General features: G+C 50.2%; 1 protein-coding gene across 1 annotated transcript; it reads right to left on the reverse strand.

Annotated features, from left to right (window-relative positions):
• Positions 1 to 25: 25 nt before the first annotated feature.
• Positions 26 to 23,120, reverse strand: LOC128337236 (uncharacterized). The gene is made up of 10 exons (XM_053277998.1): positions 23,095 to 23,120; positions 22,516 to 22,539; positions 6,791 to 6,814; positions 6,249 to 6,280; positions 5,420 to 5,539; positions 4,807 to 4,923; positions 4,450 to 4,680; positions 3,345 to 3,447; positions 2,745 to 2,794; positions 26 to 1,390 (listed from the first exon to the last, which is right to left on the reverse strand). The coding sequence occupies exons 1-10, from the start codon at positions 23,118 to 23,120 to the stop codon at positions 1,263 to 1,265; spliced, it is 855 nt and encodes a 284-aa protein (XP_053133973.1). The 3' UTR covers positions 26 to 1,262.
• Positions 23,121 to 23,959: the final 839 nt, after the last annotated feature.

Consider the following 23,959-nt stretch of genomic DNA (forward strand, 5'->3'; position numbering starts at 1 on the left):
GAGAGCTGGCCACTAGGGTCCCTGGTTCAATCCAATCCAATCTTTATTACAGTCATTGACCAGAATACAAAGCAAAACTACACATAAAGAACAATAAACAGCAACAATAATAAGTAATAATAATAATAAAAGAAAACAATATACAGGGCAAATTAATCAAAGCAAAAATATAAAACAGGTAATCCGAAACATAATATTGCTAAGAATCTGAACAGGGTGTACAGATTATATAGCAGCACCTAGCTACTGTATTGATAACATCTTCATCTGGACTGGATAGTCCTGGATAAAAATCGTCAGGGGTCCCTAGTTCAAATTTTCAGTCACGAGTGCTACTCTTGTACATGGAGGCTCCATTTAACAGTGGTGGCCAATTATCTATCTATCTATCTATCTATCTATCTATCTATCTATCTATCTATTTTATTTATTTATTTAACATATTTGTGTGCTGCCTCAAACGCAAGTCAATAGTTGCTAATAGACCTCTCCTCCTGGAAGGGTCAAGGAGGCTTTTAGCCCTTTGCGTCAGTTTCTGTCTTAATCCAGAGCCTCCCTCCCCAGCGGCTACTACTTGCTTTGGGGTAGGCATGCACATGAATTGATTGGGTGCGTCCATTAAGGACATGCCAAATCGATTTGACACATCCAGAACGGACGCGTCGAATCGATTTCATGCGGCCCGCCGAATCATTTCGGCAGGGAATGAATCCTCACTAGTTCTCTTTTTCTTTTTCTTTGGGTGGGGGGTGAGTTCTCCAGGCCCTGGAAAATGCAAGCAACTGCTTCATAGTGAGTGGTCCCCTCTGGAGGTTAAAGAATTAATCTTCTTAGCATCTCAAAGGTCCAGAGCAAACCTTGATCTCCAGCTGTCAACTCCGAAATGAATCACCACTCCTTTTTAACAGACAGTCCTGCATGCGTAGACCATCTTAAAAAATTTGAGAGTGTGGGTGTTGCAATGTAGCGTGTGTTGGTTTGGAGTGTGGTGGGCGTCTCGTTTGATTCCCCTCTCCCCTTGGCCGAATGTGAAAACTGGTTGCTCTTGAGCACTGCCAGTGATCTGTGATACGAGCAAATAATTGAATGAACAGAAATGAATTCATGCATGACTGAGCAATCGGGCGAGGGCCTTCAAAGGGCTGGTGGCGTGCCAGGCATTGTGCGAGTTCCGTTAGCATCCTCTTCCTAGTTAATATGGTGTGCTGATATCAGTCTCCCGAGCAAGTCTCCTGAAGTTTCTCACCCACAAGAATGTTGTGCTACTCCGCGTTGCCTACACGTAACTGGGTCGGGCCAAAGTCACGGTCATGAGGGGGAGAATCGTCTTTGTTCACATCTAACGCAGGGAGTGGAATCCAGCTTCCGGAACGAAAGGAATCGGCCTTATCTGCAAAATGGCAGATGAAGTTCAGCGTAAATAAGCGCGAAATGATGCATCAGAACATTCAGAGCTGCCTTATTTCGCGTCGGACCATCCAGTCCATCTAGCTCAGTGCTGTCTCCCTTGACTGGTAGGGGCTTTTTGAGGTTTCAGGCAGCCCTCCCTAGAGATGCTGCCAGGGATTGAACCCGGGACCCTCCTGCCTGCAAAGCAGAAGCTACGGCTCCGTCCTCTCCCAATAAGATGCTTTATACCGAGTCAGACAATTGGTCCGTCTAGCTCAGGGATTCTCAACCGTTGGGTCCCCAGATGTTCTTGGACTTCAGCTCCCATAATCCCCAGCCCCGGAGGCCTTTGGTTGGGGATGATGGGAGTTGAAGTCCAATCACATCTGAGGACCCAATGCTGAGAATTCCTGGTAGCTCACTGTTGTCTACATAGACTGGCAACCAGGGATGTGCCCAAACTGCAGTTCGAAGCACGGTTCGAGCACTTTTACAGAAATTAGAAAGGGAACTTTACCTTCCAGCTTCCTGCAAGTTCCATTTCTAATTTCCATAAAAGTGCTCGAATCGTGCTTTTTCGAACCATGCTTCAGGCACATCCCTACCGGCAGCAGCTTCTCCAAGGTTGCAGGCAGGAGTCTCTCTCAGCCCAGTCTTGGAGATGCTGCCAGGGAGGGAACTTGGGACCTTCTGCTCTTCTCAGAGCGACTCCAACCCCTGAGGGGAATCTCTTCCAGGACTCACACATGTAGTCTCCCATTCAAATGCAAACCAGAGACCATTTTACGTTTTCTACCACAAGACCAGTTCTCCTCTCCCACAGAATCCATTGGGACACAAAGTAGACGCTGCCCCCAGTATGAATGGGGATGGGGCCATATAGCTCAGTGGCAGAGCGTCCACTTTGCATGCAGAAGGTCCCGGGTTCGATCCTCAGCAGCAGCTCCAGGTAAGGCTGGGAAAGACTCCTCTGAGCCTGAAACCTTGGAGAAGCTGCTGCCAGTCAGTGTAGACAATACTGAGCTAGATATACCAAGGGTCTGACTCGGTAGAAGGCACCGCCCTATGTTCTGATTAGGGTTGCCAATGTTGCATTGGCTGAAATCAGGATACGGGGGGCGGGCTACGGGCTACCTAGGGGCAGGGCTTATCTTGGTCCAGTTGGCAGCCGCCGGGCGTGCGTACCTGGTGGTGGTCACCACCACCAGGTGCTGGCTGGCTGCTGCAGCGTTGTTGGAGCGGGGACAGGGGCGAGAGCTCCACCTGCCTCCCAAACTATATGAAGTGTGGGGCTCGGGGCAGGTGTGCTGGAGGAGGAAGAGACTCGGAGATAAGGTGTCAAAAGAGCCCCTTACCCGGATCAACCTTCCTCCCAATTGAGTCAGATCGGGCTGATTTCAGACCTCTGCACATGCGCACACCAGAGGCAGCATGAAAAGTAAACAAAAAAGGTAAATAAAATAAAATAATGTCCAAAAGCGGGAGAAATTGAGTCCCGAACGGGATGAGCATTTCCCCCCCCGCAGGAAGTCGGGACATCCCGCGCTGTGCGGGACAGTTGGCAACCCTCGTTCGGAGGCATCATTTGGCACTCATTTATGCTGAACCTCTCTTCTGCCATTTTGCTCCCTGTTCACCCTCTTGGGAGAGTTCTTTCTGGAGCTCTCGCTTGAGGGTTCACTCTCCTGAAGAATGGGTTGTCATGGGCAGGCTTGGCCACTGACTCCACATCAGTCACAGAGATAAAATGTGACCCATAAGAGACTTTTCTACAGCTGGGCTGGACCCAGAGACCTTTTCACCCCACTGGGCCCAAAGAAAACTCAAGAGCAGCATGTCTGTCTCTTCTTTAAAAACAAATACAGCATTTATGTTTTTTACACTAAATTGGGGAAACAAACGACAATAAAATAAATAAATTCAAAAACAACAACTCATATTAATTTACTAGCAACATCTCTTCCAGTTGGCCGAGCCTCATGCTCAGTTGCTGCAGCTGTCTGTTCATCACTGCAACATGCTGGAGGTGGGCACGGAAGACCATGAGATCTTCTTGTCCTGCAAGGAAGGGAAACCAATGGGGCAAAGGGGCTTCTTGCCACCCTACCAGGTGCGACCTTGACCTTCTGGACCCTGCCACTGTCCACACCCGGCACAGACTCCTCATTCTGGCCTCGAACCCACAACCCCCCAAGGCTCTGCCCTCTGCCTCTGGGCTTGACCCCCTCCTGGTGACACTGGCACCCCCAACCCGGCAACCCCCCCGAAGCAGGTCTCTTGCTCTCTACGAGGACTCCTCCCCTTCTCCCTCGCTGCCCCTTAGGCCTGGAGCTGCCACCCAGCCGGAATTGGACCCTTCCCCCTCCTTTCCTCCCAGTCCTGCCTCAAAATCCTTCCATTCTGTGGAGGAATAGATGATCCTTAATGCCTCGGCAGGAGATGGGCACCCCACTCCCATCTCCACCTCTTCCTTCCTCTCCCACCTCTCTTCCTCCGCTCCCCCTCCCTCGCCGCACTGTAGACTGTGAGCCAGAAGTGGGGAAAGTTGACCTTCCATTTTGTTGAACTACAACTCCCATCATCCCCTGCCACATTCACAGTTTGCTTTTGGTCAAAGGAGTTCAGGGTGGGGGTCACCTTTTTTCAGGTCCTCACAACCCCCCTGAGAGGTTGGTCAGGCTGTGTGACGAGGGACTGACCAGTCTCCCCTCGAGGGTCATGGCCAAATGGGGATTCGAACCCAGACCCCCTGGAGTTGTAATCAGGCATCTCCTTCCCATGCTTGCTCCCTGCCTCAGCTCCCCTTTTGAGCCTCTACAGCAGGGCTGGTCAAATTTGGCTCTCCTGCAGACGTTGGCCCACAGCTCCCATAATCCCTGAGCACTGTAGCTGGGGATTATGGGAGTTGTAGTCCTAAAACAGCTGGGGGGGCCAATGTTGAGCAGGCCTGCTCTAGAGTCTCTCCCTGTCGTCGCTGTCGTCTGGGCCTTCAGAGCTGCAAAAGGGCCATCGGGACGGAACGGGAAGGGGCCCCCGGGGTGCTGCACGGAGGAGACTTACGGTCCTCCACCTGCTTGTTCTGCAGTGCCATCAGGTTCTCCAGTTTCCCTTGCACATTGTGAAAACCTTGAGGAGGGGAAGCGGAGGGATTCAGGGAGAGGCAGGAGGGGGAGAAGGAGCAGGTGGCGGAGAGGCGGAGATATTCGGTGGAGGCCGAGGAGGAGGACCACGCGAAAATGGGGCGAGGAGGCTGGAGGGACGAGGCCTCTGCATCGGGGCCTTGAGGGAGGTCTGCAAGAGAGGAGAAGCAGAAGATGACGGCTGGCCCCAGAGTCTGGCTTGCTCCCACTGCCCTCCCTCCTCACCGGATAGGGTCCGGGTGCAGGCCGAGGGGCTAGGAGATGCCCGAACACTTACCCTCTTGCAGAGCCCCCCTGCTGGTGGAGGGACCTGGGCAGGCATCCAACACGGTGGATACGGTGTCCTCCGGGGGCTCCACCGGGCTGGGTTGGGAGAGGTCTGTGGGCGCAGTCTCTGGGTACGGAGAAGGGGGAGGGAGGGGGGGCTTGGCTGGGGTGGTAGGGAGTGGGGCGGGGAGGTGGGGGAAGCAGCAGAGGGAACGGGGCTGGGGTTCTCAGGATCTCCTGCAAGAGAGGGAAGGAAGCAGAGATCAGGAGACGGAGGAAGACCCGGGGCCCTGATGGCCACGGCCTCCGCTCTCTCCTTGCCAAGCGGGGATGTCCTTTGGGTGGGCCAGTGACTAAAACAAACGGGGGAGGCTGGGTCGAGGCTCTCTCTGCCACGATGCCCACATAACGCAGCTGCCATACGGAGCCTGAGGCTTTGCCTCCCTAGGCCAAGCTCTGACCGGCATCCACTCCAAAGCAAAGGTCTCTTCCTAGGACGGGGGCCGCGGAGAGGGCAAGACGAGGGTTGGGTCCATTCCGTTGGCTGGCCTCGAAATCTCCCCCCGGATGCCCCTTGCGGGGGTCTGGGTGTGTGGGGAGGGGCTGAGGGGGGCAGTACTTACGCTTCTCCGTGGCCTGGTCCTGGAGGTCATTGAAGAATTCCGCCACTATAACCTCCTCCTTGGAGGTGGAGGAGGATGTGGAGGAGGATGTGGTGGAGGGGGTCTCCTGCGGCTCGACTACTACGGTGGAGAGGTCGGGGAGGGGAGGGGGCTGCTGGTGATGTCTTTTTAGTTAGTGGGAGGGAGGGGGAGACTGGGATGGGGAGGTGGGAGCATAGGGGGGAGGTGGGGTGGGGAGGTAGGGATTGGGGTCGGTGGGTGGGGGGAGGAGGAGGGGGAACAGGGCTGGGGTTCTCAGGAACACCTGCAAGAGAGGTAAGGAAGCAGAGCTCAGGAGACGGAGGAAGACCCCGGGTCCTGATGGCCACGGCCTCCGCTTTCCACTTGCCAAGCTGGGAAGTTCTTTGGGTGGGCCAGTGACAGAAACAAATGGGGGGGGGGCTAGATCAAGGCTCTCTCTGCCACGATGCCCACATAACGCAGCTGCCATACGGAATCTGAGGCTTTGCCTCCCTAGGCCAAGCTCTGACCGGCATCCACTCCAAAGCAAAGGTCTCTTCCTTGGACAAGGAAGTGTGGCTAGGACCTGAAGGCCATGGCCCTCCTCCCTCCCTAGGTGGCTGGCAGAGGCCCCCCTGATAAGGCTGTGGGCTCTGTCAGGTGCCTAGGAGGCCGGTGGCCTGTCCTCCTCCTGCCACTCATCCATCAGACGACCTTCTTCTTCCCATCGGGCTCCTTTGTCCAGAGCAAGAGATCCTTAAGGAGAGCTGCTGTGGAGATCTGGCGAAGCCCTGAGAAGGAGCCCTCCCCACACTGGTCCCCCACTCACCAGTCTGTTCCTTCTCCTGATCCTCAGGGAGCCTGCAGGGGAGAGCAGAGACGTATTGTCGGTCACCAATCCCAGGGCCTGGGGGGTTTCCCAGTCAGGCCAGGGGGTGCACATCTCCCCGTCTCCTCCTGGCTCAGATGCATCCGACCAGCAGTCCTTCTAGGTGGCCCTGCTCATTTTGGATGCGTCCAGAGTTGTGAATTCGATGGGGTTAGGAACGGACTGCATCAGGGGTACTTTTTGGCCCTGAGGACTGACCCGTCCCTCTCCAGAACAGTTTTCCAAATCAGGTTTCGTTTGGGGTGTCTGTGCTTGTTTTTGCAAAATAAGACAAGAAGCCAGTTTTGCTGGGACCAAATTCAGATTTGCTAGAATCATATCCATCGGCCTGTGTTTGGCCTCCTGAAGGCAGCCAGGCTCACCCAGTTGGGGACATGGGTGCCACACCTCCTGGGTTGGGGTCCTGCCTGAACCCCACCCACTCTTGAGGGGTACCCCCTCCTGAGCCAGAAACATCCAGAAGGGAAAGAAGAACCACTTACTTGACAACATCTTCCTGCTGGGACCTGGAAGAAGAAGAAGGAAGAAGCAGGCTTAGGCACGATTCTTGGCAAGAGGATGGGTGGGCTTCATGGGCAGCTGGAGATGTCAGCTTCAAAGGGAGGGCAAAGGGTTTCCTCACAACCACCCCCCGTGTGGGCCCTTTGTGGTCTCCCATAGTTGCTTGGCACTCCTCGTGGTTCATGAGTCTAGGGCCTGCAAGCCCAGGAACTACTGAGGAAACCACCCCACGACTCAACCCTTGAGGGTTCCTGCATTTCAAAGAGAAGCTGCTTGGGGTCCATGCTGGAGGTGAAATGAAGAACAGAAGAACAGCCGCTTTCGTGGATCTTAAAATGGCCTTTGACTCAATTTCAAGGAGTTTACTATGGACTAAATTGGCTAGTACATCTATAGATCAAAGGCTTTTATTATTGCTCATTAAGCTCCATGAGAACTCCTCTTTAAGAGTACGTTTAGACACTGCCGGCAATTTCACCAATTCAATTCCAACAGAGAAAGGTGTGCAGCAAGGGTGTGTGTTGGCCCCTTATTTATTCAATCTTTTCTTTAACAATCTGATTAAACGGCTGCAAAATGTTGATATCCACACACCTAAATTAGCCAACAAAAAGATCCTGATCCTGATGTACGTGGATGACGCGGTTATTTTATCTCAAACCAGGGTCAGGCTCAAAAGAGCTTTAGGCGTTCTAACATCATATTGCCAAGAGGAACACTTGAAGATCAATTATAACAAATCTAAAATTATGTGCTTTAAAAATAAACCAAGGAAATTTACATGGACCTTGGATGGACATAAATTAGAACAGGTCAATCAAATAAAATATCTTGGGGTGGTTTTTCAACAAAATGCTGGGAAAGCGGCACATATGAGAATGGTAGCTGACTCAGCAAAACGCAGTGTGGTGGCAATTAACAGATTTTTCAGAACGCAGGGAGCAGGTTTTATTCCTGCGGTTTTAAAACTATATTTAGCAAAGGTTATCCCTCAGCTGTTGTACGGGATCCAATTGGGACCTTATGCGAACTTTGATATGCTTGAAAGAATTCAATCTGGTTTCTTGAGAGCTATCTTTGGGACTACAAGATGCACCGCAAATGTAATACTGTGTATGGAGGCCGGCCTCATAAGGATCGAATCTCGTGCCTGGCTATTAATCATTTACTTTTGGTTGAGAGTCCACCTACGCCCGGTGGGCCTAATTCCTCAGTTTCTATCGTTAAACCCACAACCGCAGTGGTGCACTGTAGTTAGTAAAAAGCTTGCTGCTCTAGGAATAGACCCTGAACAACTGCTGGAGTTAGACTTGGGAAATGCTAAAAGAATAGTAAAACAGCGTTTGACAGATATTGAATTGCAAAATAACTGGGCCTCTTTGACAGAATTCTGTAAAGGAGTAAGAACTAGATGGGATCTTTCACGAGCAAATTATTTGTCCCATATTACACTCAGCAAATTTCGGTGGGCATTTACAAGGGCAAGAACAAATTCTTTTCCCTCTGCACTATTAGCCGGGAGATACAATGGTGTTCCCCTGGAAGAACGCTTCTGCAGATGCGGCAGTGGGGAAATAGAATCTATTGAGCATATTCTATTATCCTGTAAAATACATAGGCAATCAAGGGAGCACTTAATTCTACCTCAGGTCTGTAAACAGACAGACCGATCTGCTGAACAAATTGTTAAATTTTTACTCTCTGATGAAAATGTTTTTAATTTTAACTCTGTAGCTAAATTTTGTTATATTGCTTTTAAGATGTATAATGAGAACCTATAGAGTTTTTATAAATTGTTCTGCTATTTGTATGCATGGATTGTTTGGTCTAGGACCGTAAACAAAACTTGACTTGAACAGCCCTGCTGGATCAGGCCCATGGAGGCCCATCTAGCCCAGCATCCTGTTTCAGACAGTGGCCCACCTGATGCCTCTGGGAAGCCCACAGGCAGGGGGTGAGAGCTTGTCCTCTCTCCTGCTGTTGCTCCCCCGCAACTGGGATTGAGAGAGAGGCATCCAACCCAGAGAAGGTAAAACCAAGGAAGGACAGCTTTCAAAACCAGTCCCAGGCAGCCCTTGGGTTGGGTCCCACCCCTGCCCCACCGCCAGGCCAGACTGTACCTGAAGCAGGTGAAGCAGCCACCCATTTTGGCCAAGAAAGCTGGAGGACAAGACCAACTAACTGTCTCTTCTGACCAAGGCAAGGATGGCCAATGAGCCTCCTCCGGCGGAATCCCTGCAGAATTCCGTTAACTGCAGTGAGGTCACCAGATCCGCTACTGGCCACGCTGGCTTGTTGTGGTTTGAAATCCCGCCTTGGGATGCAGCTCCCAGTCCCCAAGCACCAGGGCAGGGTCAGCCCTTTCTGCCCTCCCTGCTCCCCACATGGCTTTCCCCCTCTAACCACACACCCTGCAGCCCCTTGCTTGGAAATGCCTCTACAGTAAGGAAGCCCTCTTTCACATCTGGAGGCCATTCACACCACCCAAATCTGGGTCAGACAAGTGTCCTGCCTAGGTCTGGGAGCTGGGTGTGCTCCCCCTTTTTGGTGGTGTGGAAAGAAACAGCCAGGGAGGAGGAGGGAGAAGTGATGGTGTGGAATCCATGGAGGAGGAAACGCTGGGGAGATCAGCTCTTCTTCCAACTCTGGTCCAAAGCTGGGTATGAAAGCTGGTTAGGATGGTGCTGTCCTACCCAGCGTTTCCTCCTCTCTGGATTCCACACAGTCACTTCTCCCTCCTGCTACCTAGTTGGAAAAGGCTCCCCTCACAGGGCCAAACCAGCCCCCCAAATGGGCTCCCCACCAGCCCAATCCAAGCCTCCAGCTGCTGCTTTGGCTCCTGGTGGGAAAGGAAAGGCCTGGAGAAGAAGGTTTGGTCTGCAACGCCCTCTGCTGGCAGCCAGGGCAGACATGCTTCCCTTTCCAAGCTGGTTTTGTGTTTGCAATAGTTGTGTTGGGTCTTCACGGTCAAATTTTGAGGATTGCTCTAGCCTCAAAACAGTGAGTTCTTTTTCCTGGGAGGTTGAACTTAAAAGTTCAGCTTTTTTGTTGTGTGTGTGTTTCTCTGCTTAATGGTTTGTCTGCACAAGACCCAAATGTCATGAAAGGAGACTGAGCAGCCCAGAATGCAACTGAAAGGGGCCAGAAATCAAGGGCTTCCTTGGAACAAGGGGTCCCAAGGAGGGACACCCACCCTTCTTTGCAAGGCTTAGACTGTATTCAAGTAAGGCTGACGCACCAGAGTCCTTTCAGACAAAAGAGAAGGGGGACCAAGCTGAGGGCCGCCAGCCATTGTGGGACTACAGCTCCCATCATCCACCCCAACTGCAATATGGAACAAAAGGAGTGGCTTCTCCAAGGCTGAAGGCAGAAGATACAGGGAGAGAACTTGGGTTCTTCTGCTCTCCCCAGAGTGGCCAAATCCCCCAGGGGGAAGATCTTGCAGTGCTTACACATGTCGTCCCCCATTCAAATGCAGACCAGGGCAGCCCCTGCTTAACAAAGGGGACGACCCATGCTTGTGACCACAAGACCAGCTCTCCTCGTCTCTTCCCCTCGCCCATCTGCTTCATTTCTCCGTTCCCTTTCCCACTCTCCCATGGAATCATGAAACTTAGCCACCTCTGGAGGTCTTTCCCCAGATCTCCTATGGTAGAAAGCCATAGGAATGCATAGAATTTCTGAATGAGCAGCTTCTTGTCTCACAGGGGTGTGCGTTTGCGTGCATGTGTGTGTGTGTGTGTGTATTTGTACAAAGATCCAGGGAGTAGGAAGGAGAACAGATAAGGCTGATGAGGGATTGCAATGAATCTTTATTGGTAGGGAAGGATTGAGTTGGCCTTCTCGATGATCAGCAGATGAAGCAGGAAAAGTGAAATCAAGACCTCCCAAATGGAATCTAAATGGAGCAGATTCATAAGGAGAAGGTCCTCTGAAGCTGAGCCAATGTGGTGAGGTTCACTTGGCAAAATGGGAAGAAAGGCTCCGTGTCGATGTCGCTGGGAAATACGGACATAGCAGAGCATCCTTGGACACAAACTGGAGAAAGGCTATCAGAGAAAGGAAGTGAGGACCCAAAGATCCCTTCCACTGTGGACTGGCTGTGGATTTCTCAGGGGTTCTGGCCCTGGTGGAGCCTAGGAAACAGCAGCTGGGAAGAATCCATGCCATGTCTACCAAACACCGTTATTTGCTGCAGACGATGCTTTTGTCACTAGGAAGGAAGAGGACATCAGGCCCAGTGGGAGAATTCGCTTCTCCTGAAACTATCCGACATCACATCAGGAAGAGACAAGCCAATCCCAAGGAAGAAAGTCCACCCGTAATTTCATCACCCACAGGGTTTCTTCTCTAGTTTTAGACTCATTAGTACAAGATTGGACCAGGTATGGTCACAGTGATGGGAAGTGATCATAATTCCCTATTATAATTCTAAATGGACGCATCGGAGCTGTGAGAGCTTCTGCGCTGAGACGACTGAGAGGGTTGGACATCTTGGAGAGGTGGGAGGAGATCTGAAATGACACTTTGGAGAAGAACATGCTTTGAGGAAGACGTTTTTATAGGGAATAATAGTCATCTTCTCAACCACTTTCTTACTAGAGCTGAAATGACTCTCCATGATTATTTCACCCGCAGGGGCATAGCTAGGGGAGAGGGGGCCCATGTTCATCCCTCTCTCGGGCGGCCCCCTAGACAATGAAGAAAATAGGGAGGGATGGAGCTGGAGGGCCCTCTGGAGCTGGGGGCCCGTGTGCTTTGAACCCTTTTGTTCATTTCCAGCTACGCCCCTGCCTGGGTGGATTACACTGGAACTGGAATAAAATTTGATACTGAATCCCCTTGGGGAAACCGGCGTTAAAAATTGCATTTGACTCCAAGCTTTTGACATGGACAAAAAACACCCTTCCTTGTCACGGACCCTGCCGCCTAAGATCTTCTGGAGAGGTCTGACTGCAGTTGCCACCAGCTCATTTGCTGGCAGCCCGGGACCAGACCTTCTCTGTGGCTGCCTGGAATATGCTCCCTGTTGAAATAAGAGCATCTCCTTCTCGGTTCGCTTTTAAGAAGACCTTGAAGATGTACCTGGGTTCCCAGGCTTTTCACTGAAAAAAGGGGGAGAGCAACTGTTCCTATCCAAACTCAGGACAGTTCCTTTCAGTGGTTGGCTTAGTGCTCAATTCTCCCTTGTGTATCTTTCTCTTTGTGCATCTAGTTGAGAATCAGCCTTTCAATATCCACAATTCTAGTCAACCAATTCTAAATTTGGCCCTGGGTGAAGAAACCCTTCCTTTTGGTCAGTCCTAGATTTCCCGGTGATTCATTTCCTGTCTCTAGTCCAGTTCTGCTCCGTTTATTACAATCATTGATCAAATATTCAGACAAGATAAAGGATGAAGATTGATACAGATTTGTGTGTGTTTGTTTGTATGTATGTACAGTATGTATGTACACACACACACACACACAGGAACAATTACATAAATTTGATATGAAATAAAATAGGATGAGGCAAACTAAAAGCCTGAATTATTCTTATACGCTATGAGCAAATCTTGATCGCAGCCATATGAAATGTGGCCACCGGATGCAACACGTCAGTCTGTTTGTCAGAGAGAAATAAGTTAATATCAATCTCATCAGAATTATCTGGATATCTAAAAACAAAAGGAGGAATATATCTAAGATGCAAATCATGGTGGAAGGAACAAGACAAAAGCACATGGCCAACGGTTCCCCATTCCCACAAGGACACGATCTCTCCAGGAAGGGGACTCTCCCAAACCTACCCTCCAAGACCACAGAGGGCAGCAGCACATCTAGCTGAGCATATGTCAGGGCTATTCTGTGTGTTGGGAATGCCAGATTATACAGATATTTAGCCGTTTTATGCAAGTGCTTAGCCGCTCCAAACAACGCCTCACTTGGTGCCCGGCTTAGATCTATCGGATGTTCCCGATCAGGAATGCGCCTCTTAAGAATCACCTTGGCGTAATCCTGGCTCTGGTGCTTTGAGAGAGGGAGAAAAACAAGACTCCCTCCTCCTCCCTCTCCACATCATGCGTCTTTTAAGGAACCACTCTTGGGTCTTTTCTTAGTCACCCCTTTTCTAAATTAAAATAACCCCAAAACGTGTCATTTTGGAAGGTACTCTAGCCCCCTGGTGGCTAAATTGGCCTTCTTCTGCACCTTCTGCAGTGCTCTGAGATCCGTTTTTGAGATCCTTGGACCGGAATGGGGGACAGCATTCCCAATGTGGCCAGAGAAAAGCTGCTCAGAAGCAGGCTAAGCAGTGGTGTAGCTATAATTGAGCAAACGGGTTCAAAGAACCCGGGCCCCCAAGCTCCTGAGGGCCACCTCAGCTAAACCCCTCCCAATTTCCTTCATGATTTCTCTCACTCAGAGGGGCCGCCAGGGAGAGACATGAACACAGGACCCCTCTCCCCTGGCTAAGCATTTGCTGCTTCCCGCTTTCCTGCCTCACCCCGGAGTTTTAGCTGAAAAGCATACTTACCAAGAGCAGAAATGGCCAAGGAAGGAGAAGGAGACGACAACAAGCCCAGTCGGAAGACTCTGTTGGGTACGACTGAGAAGATGAGAGCTTTTATATGCTTCCTTTCAAAGCTCTGAGACATGGAGTAAGCCATGATGCAGTCAAATTGCATATTATGTTCTCCCCTGATGAACGTAATAAACATTTTACAATCTCATGTTTGTACCCAATAAACCTGTGAAGGATTTGCTGGTTTTATGCCAGGATGAGTTTCCTTTCATTTGAAGTCACGATACGTCTAGGTTGGATGTTCTGCCACATTTTGGGAGGCCTCCTGCTAATTGCTTTGCAATCTCAGTCTTAGGGAACCTGCTGTTTTGGGAATAAAACTCCCATCATCCCCTGCCACAATGCCCAAAGGCTGGGTAGGATGGGAGTTGTCATCCCAAAAGAGAAAGTTACCCAAAACTGTATCATCCCAAATGTAAGCAAGCCCCCCATCTTCTGCATATACATCACCCCCTCCAATTCAAAGGGATATAATTCTGCATATACATCACCACCTCCACTATTTATTTATTATTATTTATTTATTTATTTAGCACATTTTTATATCACCCTAACCCAAGGTCTCAGATCCATCTGGTCTTGCAGAGTCATTTCTTATCCTCTGTAAGTAATATAAGGATAGGGAAGCCAGCTTTGACTGAGAAACAAGCGGTTGATTTGTATTACTAACTAAACATGGGCTAAGAATCCAAAAGACAGACTAAGAGTCTCTCATGGAGAGAGAGAACATCCAGAGCTGTTCTCACGATCAGAATCAGGGTGGGAGGAGGACCCAGAGAGGGAGGGGGAGCCAGGTGTGCTCCACCTGTGTGGACAAAGATTAAAGTGAGAGGCGGCAGGAGGGGAGGGAGGGATGATGGGAGTTGTCATCCCAAAACAGAACATAACCCCAAACTGTATCATCCCAAATTTAAGAAAGCCCCCCATCTTCTGCATATACATCTCCCACCTCCAATTCCAGAGGAAAGACCAGCTGGGGTGAAGATTACGGGATATTGTTTGGTCTGCAGTGTGGGTGTGATAACGAAATGTTTAATCCAGGCCTACAAGTTAAGAGTATGAAAGTTTGGTTCAGGCTTCTCAACAGAATGTAAGGCCAGTGGGCCAGAATGAATTATTTAAGAATGTGAGGCCCTCAGCCAAGAGGTAGCAAATACTAGAGCTTGACAAGAAATACTGTATGTAGCCAAGGTTATGAGACAAATTCCCCCACTCAGCAGAAAAAGAAACATAGCTGGGACCAGAAGATACCGATAAGGAGGAGGGCGGGCGGATAGGCCAAACAGTAGCTCATGTCCAAGGCTAATTGGCACCTCATGAAAACCTTTGTTTATTCACAAAGACATGTATTGTAGGATTTACTGATTTGCTTGCTGTTTTTAACCTATATAAGATAGCCACTTAGCCTTTGGGGCCCAGTGCTTGTCAGACTTTTTAAAAAAAAACTTGTACTGTGCCATTATGATCACGAATAAAAAAGGGTATTTGAGCACACATCCCTCGTTGCATTTGACTCAGTTTTGTCCGGCAACAGGTTCAATAGCGGGAACCTGGTCCAACCCTCTTTAACTCAGTAAGACTCCCCCTTCTCTGTCAAATCTTGATGGAAGGATGAAAGCAAGGGCCTGAATTAAACTGGAGGGCAAGGTTCCAGGGGATTTTCTCACAACCGGTGTTTTTATTTCCCTGTTCCATGTGGCCAGGCTATGTTTCCGGGCCATGGTTGGAGGGGTGAGGATGGCTCTGTGACTGCCAGGTCAACTGCTAGTCTTGGGGGAAGGCCATGCGGTAGTCTCAGTGGCTACCCAGAGCTGGCGTTCACCTATTGTCGGATGCCACCATCAGAACATTAAAGGCCTCTATGGAATGCTGTGCTTCATTTTAACCTGGATTAAGACCGCCTGGCCTGAGAGAGACCCATTCTCTGCAAGAACCCCACCTCTCACTAAAATCATCAGGAGAGGTCCTTCTTCAGGGGCCCCCCAGTTGGTCTAGTGGCAACTTCGGGTTGGGCCTTCTCAGTAGCCGCCCCTAGATTGTGGAACCTGCTCCACCCCCAGCACAGGACCTCCAGTGACTTTTGTGGGTGTCTGTCTTATGTTTCTTTTTAGAGTGTGAGCCCTTTGGGGACAGGGATCCTTATTTATTTGTTATTTTTCTGTGTAAACCGTCCTGAGCCATTTTTGGAAGGACGGTATAGAAATTGAATAAATAAATAAATAGATGGAGTAAAATAAATAAATGAAATAATACATTTGGTTGTCCTTATGATTCCTGTTAATTCCTTCTTTAAAGATAAACTTGAATTCCACATATTTTGGAATACAGATCCATTTTTGGAACGTTTGGCGGTCTGCGATCTCTACCCATCTGCAGGTTTCCAGAATGGATATATTGCCCATTTCTGCTCTGGAACTGCTACAAGCCAGACTGGATTTCTTAGTCACTGGGAGTGTTGATCTCTATCCTCAGGAGGACTGTGCTATTCGTTTTCTGTTTCAGAGGCTTTCCAAGGCACTGGCGGTGCTTCAAGAAACACCGACACGAACTAATTAACAGGAACGGGGACAACGTTCAGAATGAAGGAAAACGTCCAGCTCAGATCCATCATGATCTCAGATGAAAGGGAACTTCTTGGTATATCATCACCAGGGTGGTTTGTCCTCAGCAGCCAGTCATGATGGTTAAAAGCCCAGCAATTTCATCTAGGCTGATTGTCCCCATTTTAATTCTTCAGGACCGACTCCACCTCTCAGTGATCGGAAAGAAGCAGGGTCACCCCATACAGCTTTGCCCACATTGTGAAGTAGGTTAGGCTGAGAGAGAAGTGACTGGCCCAGAGTCACCCAGCCAGTCTCATGGCTGAATGGGGATTTGAACTCAGGTCTCCTCGGTTCAAGTCCAGCACTCTAACCACTACACCATCATCAGCCCTCCTCCCCTCCTCTCCCTCCCACAAATTCTCTCTCGCCCACTCTTACTTTAATCTTTGCCCACACAGGTGGAGCACGCCTGGCTCCCCCTCCCTCTCTGGGTCCTCCTCCGACCCTGGTTCTGATCGTGAGAACAGCTCTGGGGGTTCTCTCTCTCCATGAGAGACTCTTAGTCTGTCTATTGGATTCTTAGCCCATGTTTAGTTAGTAATACAAATCAACCACTTGTTTCTCAGTCCAAGTTGGCTTTCCTGTCCCTATATTACTTACAGAGGATAAGAAATGACTCTGCAAGACCAGATGGATCTTTGTAGTGGAGGTGGTGATATATATGCAGAATAATATCCCTTTGAATTGGAGGGGGTGATGTTTATGCAGAAGATGGGGGGCTTGCTTAGATTTGGGATGATACAGTTTGGGTAACTTTCTCTTTTGGGATGACAACTCCCATCCTACCCAGCCTTTGGGCATTGTGGCAGGGGATGATGGGAGTTTTAGTCCCAAAACAGCAGATGCCCTAAGACTGGGATTGCAAAGCAATTAGCAGGAGGCCTCCCAAAATGAGGCAGAACATCCAACCTAGACGTATCGTGACTTCAGATGAAAGGAAACTCGTCCTGGCATAGAACCAGCAAATACTTCACAGGTTTATTGGGTACAAACATGAGACTGTAAAATGTTAATCATGTTCATCGGGGAGAACACAGTATGCAATTTGGATGCATCAGGGCTGTCCTTATGTCTTAGGGCTATGAAAGGAAGCATATAAAAGCTCTCGTCTCCTCGGTCATTTCCAGCAGCGTCTCCCGACTGGGCTTGCCGTCGTCTCCTTCTCCTTCATTGGCCATTTCTGTTCTTGGTAAGTCTGCTATTCAGCTAAAACTCCAGGGTGAGGCAGGAAAGAGGGAAGCATCGGATGCTTAGCCCGCTTCTGTGCAGCTCGTCCCTGGCCACATTGGGAATGCTGTCCCCCATTCCGTTCAAAGTTGCTGCAGGGTCTTCCTCAAAGTGAACCGAGAAGGAGATGCTCTTCTTTCAACAGGGAGCATATTCCAGGCAGCCAGAGAGAAGGTCGGGTCCGGGGTAACCATCAAATGAGCTGGTGGCAACTGCAATCAGACCTCTCCAGGTGATCTTAGGCGACAGGGTCCATGACAAGGAAGGCATTATTTTCTTAAAGACCCTGGACCAAGGCTGTTGAGAGCCTTATATGTAATAACCAGCACTTCGTATTTCGTTCAGAAACATATCGGCAGCCAGTGTAATTCTTTTGTAAAATAGTGTTATATGGTCCCTTTGGGTTGAACCAGAGATCAATCTGGTTGCCTCCTTCTGTACCAGTTGTAGATTCCAGACTTCATATCAAGGCAGCCCCAAGTAGAGTGCATTACAGTAGTCAAGCCCGGAGGTTACCAGCATATGTACTACCATTTTAAGGTTCTTTACCTCCAGAAATGGATGTAGTTGGCGTATAAGCAAAAGGTCATCAAAAACACTCCTGGACACTGCCTCAACCTGAGAAACTAGAGAGAGTTTGGGATCCAGGAGCACTCCCAGGCCACATACCTTCTCTCAGGGGATGTGTAACCTCATCCAGAACAGGCAGATCTAAACCATCTCTTGGTTCCCAAACCCCCACAGACCATACCTCCGTCTTATTTGGATTCAACTCCCATTTCTTATCCCTCATCCAGCCCATTATCGCCACCAGACAGGCATATAGGGAGGTTATGCCATTTCCTGATGATGTTGGTATGGCAAAATAGATCTGGGTCTCATCAGCATATAGTGTAGATAACACGCTGCTGTCTTGACACAGCAAAATGGGAACAGGGACGTTTTAGAGAGTACAATCTGAAAAACTGAATTCAAATGAATTCTTACTTCTAATAATACCAATTTCAAATGTAGTGAGATTCCTTTGAACACTAAATAACCTTTGATGTACTTTTGGTAGGATCAGTCAAGGGTGATGATTCCAGTCTCCTTCTGATATCCCATGACAAAAGCTTGGACTCAAATACAATTTTTAACTCAGGTTTCCCCAAGCAGACTCAGTAGCTAATTTTATTCCAGTTCGGGTGTGATCCACCCAGGTGAAATAATCATGGAGAGTCATTTTAGCTCTTGTAAGAAAGTGCTTGGGAAAATGACTATTATTCCCTATTTAAACGTCTTCCTCAAAGGATGTTCTTCTCCAACGTGTCATTTCAGATCTCCTCCCACCTCTCCAAGATGTCCAGCCCTCTCAGTTGTCCCTTCGCAGAAGCTCTCACAGCTCTGGGGCCTCTTGACAGAATAGTATTCGTAATTGCTCCCATCGTTGTGACCATACCTGGTCCAATCTTGTACTAATGAGTCTAAAACTAGAGAAGAAACCCTGTGGGTGATGAAATTACTGGTGGACTTTCTTCCTTGGGATTGGCTTGTCTCTTCCTGATGTGATGTCGGATAGTTTCAGGAGAAGCGGATTCTCCCACTGGGCCTGATGTCCTCTTCCTTCCTAGAGATAAAAGCATCGTCTGCAGCAAATAACGGTGTTTGGTAGTATTTTGTATTTCCCACCGATATCGACACAGAGCCTTTCTTCCCATTCTGCCAACTGAACCTCACCGCATTCGCTCTGCTTCAGAGGACCTTCTCCTCATGAATTCAGCTTAATTTAGTCTCCTTTGGGAAGGCCTTGATTCCGCTTTTCCTGTGTCATCCGCTCATCACCAAGAAGATTCCCTTCCAATAAAGCATCTTTACAGTCCCTCATCAGCCTCATGTGTTCTTCTTGCTTATCGTTGGCTTATCGTTATAAACTTATACCACTAAAATTAGAGAGAGGAGAGCTGGTCTTGTGGTAGCAAGCATGACATTTCCCTTTAGCTAAGCAGGGTCCGCCATGATTGCATTTGAGTGGGAGACCATATGTGAGCATTAGGAAGAGAGGAAGCTGCCATATACTGAGTCAGACCCTTGGTCCATCTAGCTCAGGATTGTCTACCCAGACTGGCAGCAGCTCCTATAAGGCTGCAGGCAGGAGTCTCTCTCAGCCCCATCTTGGAGATGCTGCCAGGGAGGGAACTTGGAAGCTTCTGCTCTTCCCAGAGTGGCTCCATCCCCTCAGGGGAATCTCTTCCAGTGCTCACACATCAAGTCGCCCATTCACATGCAAACCAGGGCAGACCCTGCTTAGCTAAGCGGAGAAGTCATGCTTACCACCACAAGACCATTGATCCTAATAGTACTAAAGCGTGCCGCCTAGTCGGTGTCTCCTGGTGACCACAAAGCCCTGCGGTTGTCTTTGGTAGAATACAGGAGGGGTTGACCATTGCCATCTCCCGCACAGCATGAGCACGCTTTTCCTGTGTCATCCACTCATCATCCAGTTTGGGAGAGGGTTGGGGGCTCAGTCTCTGCGGTGGGGAGAAGGGGGAGGGAGGGGGAGACTGGGGTGGGGAGTAAGGGGGAGCTGGGGGGGCAGTAGGGAGTGGGGCGGGGAGGTGGGGGAAGGAGCAGAGAGAATGGGGCTGGGGTTCTTAGGAACTCCTGCAAGAGAGGGAAGGAAGCAGAGCTCAGGAGACGGAGGAATCCTCGGGGCCTGGATCTCCACAGCCTCGGCTTTCTGCTTAGCTGGCCAGGCTGGGCTGCAGCGATGATGAGTTCTTTCTTTGGGTGGGCCAGTTGAAGGCTTCCTCTGGCCAGGAGAAATGGCTCGGCGCTCTCAGCCGTGCCTGCACAATGCAGCGGCCATCCCATGCCCGAGGCTGTGCCTCCCTTTGCCCTGCTCTGACTGGCACCTGCTCTCAGGCAGAGGCCTTTCCTAGCTAGCTGAGACCCTTGGAGAGAAGCTAAGGATGGAGATTCAAGCGGGGACCCTCTGCAAGGAAAGCGGTGGCTGGGCCACTGACGATGGGCCCTCCCCTACGTATGGGGGGAGAGCCTTCTCCTCTCAGCAGAGTGGGAGCCTGGAGGCCAGGACCGGAAAGCAAGGCTACAAACTGGAGGCCGTGGCTGTCCTTCCTCGATAGGGGGCTGGCAGGTCTTGTTGTGAACTATACCTGGTTTCACACTCTGTACATGCTCAGAGGGAAAGAGGCAAAGTCACATCATACACAAACTGAATTGGTTCTTGGAGATGGTGACCATGTAGGATCTGGGCGCGCAAACAGAGACAGAGAGAGACACACTCAGAAAGTTCAATGGGCTTTATTATAAGAAGTTGCTCATCAGGATCAAATAATCCACATTTAAAACATGTTTCCGATTCAAAGTGTAGTGTAATGTGCCTAACTAACATATGTGTGTGCAATCAGTAATTACAGCTATCTAACAATCTAACAAATCCTAAATAAAACATTTTGAGAGAAGCAGAGAAAGAAGGAGGAGGAAGGGGGGGTGCTTAGGAAGGGGGTAGCAGTGATTAGTAGGAAGGAGGGAAGAGGGATCCAAGGCTTGTGAAGGCAGCATATTACCCGGATCAGAGGCTTGAGAGCGGTGGAGCTTTCAGCTGAAGGAGAGGAGCTTTTGGCTGGAGACTGGAGCCTTTAGGTCAAGCATGCAGTTTGCTCAGAGCATGGCTGAGAGTGAAGGTACCATGGCTGGGGAAGTCTTGACTTCTCACTTGGCAGCAGAAGTCACAGACAGTTCCTGTCCATGGACGGAGTTCCTGCTTCTAGCCCCGCGGCTTGGGCAGCAAACCCTTGGATTGCTCGTGAGCAGATCTTGCTTGTAGGCACAAGATTGCGTGTAGGCAAGAGACTGCCACTTCTCTGCCTAGTAAGCTATTCTTTATAGTTGTATCTTCCTTTGATCTCCCATCATCTGTCCTGGGTCCCCAAAGGTGACAACTTGCTGTGACCTTCTGGATAATGTCTTTTTAATTATTCAGGCAGTCCAGGGAGATCTTAATCCCATCTTCTGTTAGCTGCTATCTTGAGGAGGGGACATTGCCCAAGGCAAATCTTCCTCTCTGAGCTGCAAATGGGCATCTTCTCTTGTCCCCAGATTGGGCCTGGTCCCAGAAGGTGTTCATAAAAGGATTAAATCTAAAGGTGTTCTCCTAGGGTGGAGTTTCTATAGACAGCAACTGAGTAATCCCCTTTGGGCAGAGCAGAGCAATCATTGACAAAGATTAACATAGACTTCTTGCAACAGGAAAGGGGAGATCAGCCCCTGGCCTCTTCCACAGACATTATCTGATAGTGAGTGACATTTTAGCATATTGACTAGCTCAGGCCTAGCCCTTGTGTTTCTGTGAGTGCCCATTTCACAATACAATGCTGGATTGCCTCCTCCTTCACAGAGCAGTACATGAGGCAGGCAAGAGACCTGGGTTTAAGTTCACCCTGAGTTCAGGCATTTAATTGAACTCTTATAAAATGGAGTCAGACACAGGCCTGGGTTCCATATAATTCTGGGTTGGTATCTCTGGGTCTAAAGTTGGGGGGGGGTCCCCAAGGGGGGGCATCTCCAACAGTCCCCCCCCCCACCCTGGGTAAGGCTGTGGGCTCTGTCAGGTGCCTAGGAGGCCGGTGGCCTATCCTCCTGCCACTCGTCCATCAGACGACCTTCTTCACTTCTGGCTCCTTTGCCCAGAGAAAGAGATCCCCAAGGAGAGCTGCTTTGGAGATCTGACGAAGCCCTGAGAAGGAGCCCACACCACGCTGGTCATCCACTCACCAATTTATACCCTCTCTGGATCTTCAGGAATCCTGCAGAGAAGAGCAGAGACGTATTCTTGGTCAGCAATCCCAGGACCCAGGGGGTTTCCCAGTCATCCCAGGGGGGCACAGTTCCCCCTCTCATTCTGGCTCTGATGCAACCAACAGGCAGGACTTCTAGGTGGCCCTGATCATTTTGGATGCATCCAGAGTTGGGAATTCACTGGGGTTAGGAATGGACTGCATCTGGGGTACTTTTTGGCCCTGAGGACTGACCCGTCCCTCTCCAGAAGAGTTTTCCAAAACAGGTTTCGTTGGGGGCGTGTGTGTTTGTTTTTGCCAAATAAGACAAGAAGCCAGTTTTGCTGGGATCGAATTCAGATTTGCTAGCATCATATCCATTGGCCTGTGTTTGGCCTCCTGAAGGCAGCCGGGCTCACCCAGTTGGGGATATGAGTGCCACACCTCCTGGGTTGGGGTCCTGCCTGAACCCCACCCACGCTTGAGGGGGACCCCCTCCTGAGCCAGAAACATCCAGAAGGGAAAGAAGAACCACTTACTTGACAACGTCTTCCTGTTGGGACCTGGAAGAAGAAGAAGGAAGAAGTAGGCTTAGGCACAATTCTTGGCAAGAGGATGGGTGGGCTTCATGGGCAGCTGGAGATGTCAGCTTCAAAGGGAGGGCAAAGGGTTTCCCCACAACCACCCCCTTAGTGGTCTCCCATAATTCCTGGGCACTCCTCGTGGTTCACGAGTCTAAGGCCTACAAGCCAAGGAAGTATTGTGGAAACCACCCCACGACTCAACCCTTGAGGGTTCCTGCATTTCAAGGAGAAGCTGCTTGGGGTCCATGCTGGAGGTGAAATGAAGCACAGAAGAACAGCCCTGCTGGATCAGGCCCATGGAGGCCCTTATAGCCCAGCATCCTGTTTCACACAGTGGCCCACCGGATGCCTCCGGGAAGCCCACAGGCAGGGGGTGAGAGCTTGTCCTCTCTCCTGCTGTTGCTCCCCTGCAAGTGGGATTGAGAGGCATCCAACCAGAGAAGGTAAAACCAAGGAAGGACAGCTTTCAAAACCAGTCCCAGGCAGCCCTTGGGTTGGGTCCCACCCCTGCCCCACCGCCAGGCCAGACTGTACCTGAAGCAGGCCCAGCAGCCACCCATTTCGGCAAAGATAACCAGACCACAAGACCAGGTCACCAGGTCCGCTACTGGCCACGCTGGCTTGTTGAGGTTTGAAATCCCGCCTTGGGATGCAGCTCCCAGTCCCCAAGCACCAGGGCAGGGTCAGCCCTTTCTGCCCTCCCTGCTCCCCACATGGCTTCCCCCCTCTAATCACACCCTGCAGCCCCTTGCTTGGAAATGCCTCTGCAGTAAGGGAGCCCTCCATCACATCTGGAGTCATTGACCACCCAAATCTGGGTCAGACAAGTGTCCTGCCCAGGTTTGGGAGCTGGGTGTGCTCCCCCTTTTGGGTGTTGTGGGAGGAAAGAGCCAGGGAGGAGGAGGGAGAAGTGATGGTGTGGAATCCATGGAGGAGGAAACGCTGGGGAGATCAGCTCTTCTTCCAACTCTGGTCCAAAGCTGGGTATGAAAGCTGGTTAGGATGGTGCTGTCCTACCCAGTGTTTCCTCCTCTCTGGATTCCACACAGTCACTTCTCCCTCCTGCTACCTAGTTGGAAAAGGCTCCCCTCACAGGGCCAAACCAGCCCCCCAAATGGGCTCCCCACCAGCCCAATCCAAGCCTCCAGCTGCTGCTTTGGCTCCTGGTGGGAAAGGAAAGGCCTGGAGAAGAAGGTTTGGTCACTGTGACCTCTGCTGGCAGCCAGGGCAGACATGCTTCCCTTTCCAAGCTGGTTTTGTGTTTGCAATGGTTGGGTTGGGTTTTCATGGTCAAATGTTGAGGATTCCTCTAGCCTCAAAACAGTGAGTTCTTTTTCCTGGGAGGAAAGAATTTGCAGGGCTTAGGCTGTGTTCAGGTAAGGCTGAGGCACCAGAGTCC

Source organism: Hemicordylus capensis, chromosome 14 (assembly GCF_027244095.1).
Source record: "Hemicordylus capensis ecotype Gifberg chromosome 14, rHemCap1.1.pri, whole genome shotgun sequence".
In the NCBI taxonomy this organism is placed as follows: Eukaryota; Metazoa; Chordata; class Lepidosauria; order Squamata; family Cordylidae; genus Hemicordylus; species Hemicordylus capensis.

What these genes read in the sequence shown, in the direction of transcription:
- LOC128337236 (XM_053277998.1), bottom strand. Translation starts at nt 23,120, where the DNA reads ATGGGTGGCTGCTGGGCCTGCTTCAG. An exon ending in CAGCAGGAAGATGTTGTCAA is followed by an intron (nt 6,281 to 6,790) that starts GTAAGTGGTTCT and finishes TCTCCCCTGCAG; the next exon opens with GCTCCCTGAGGATCAGGAGA. An exon ending in GGACCAGGCCACGGAGAAGC is followed by an intron (nt 4,924 to 5,419) that starts GTAAGTACTGCC and finishes CTCCGTACCCAG; the next exon opens with AGACTGCGCCCACAGACCTC.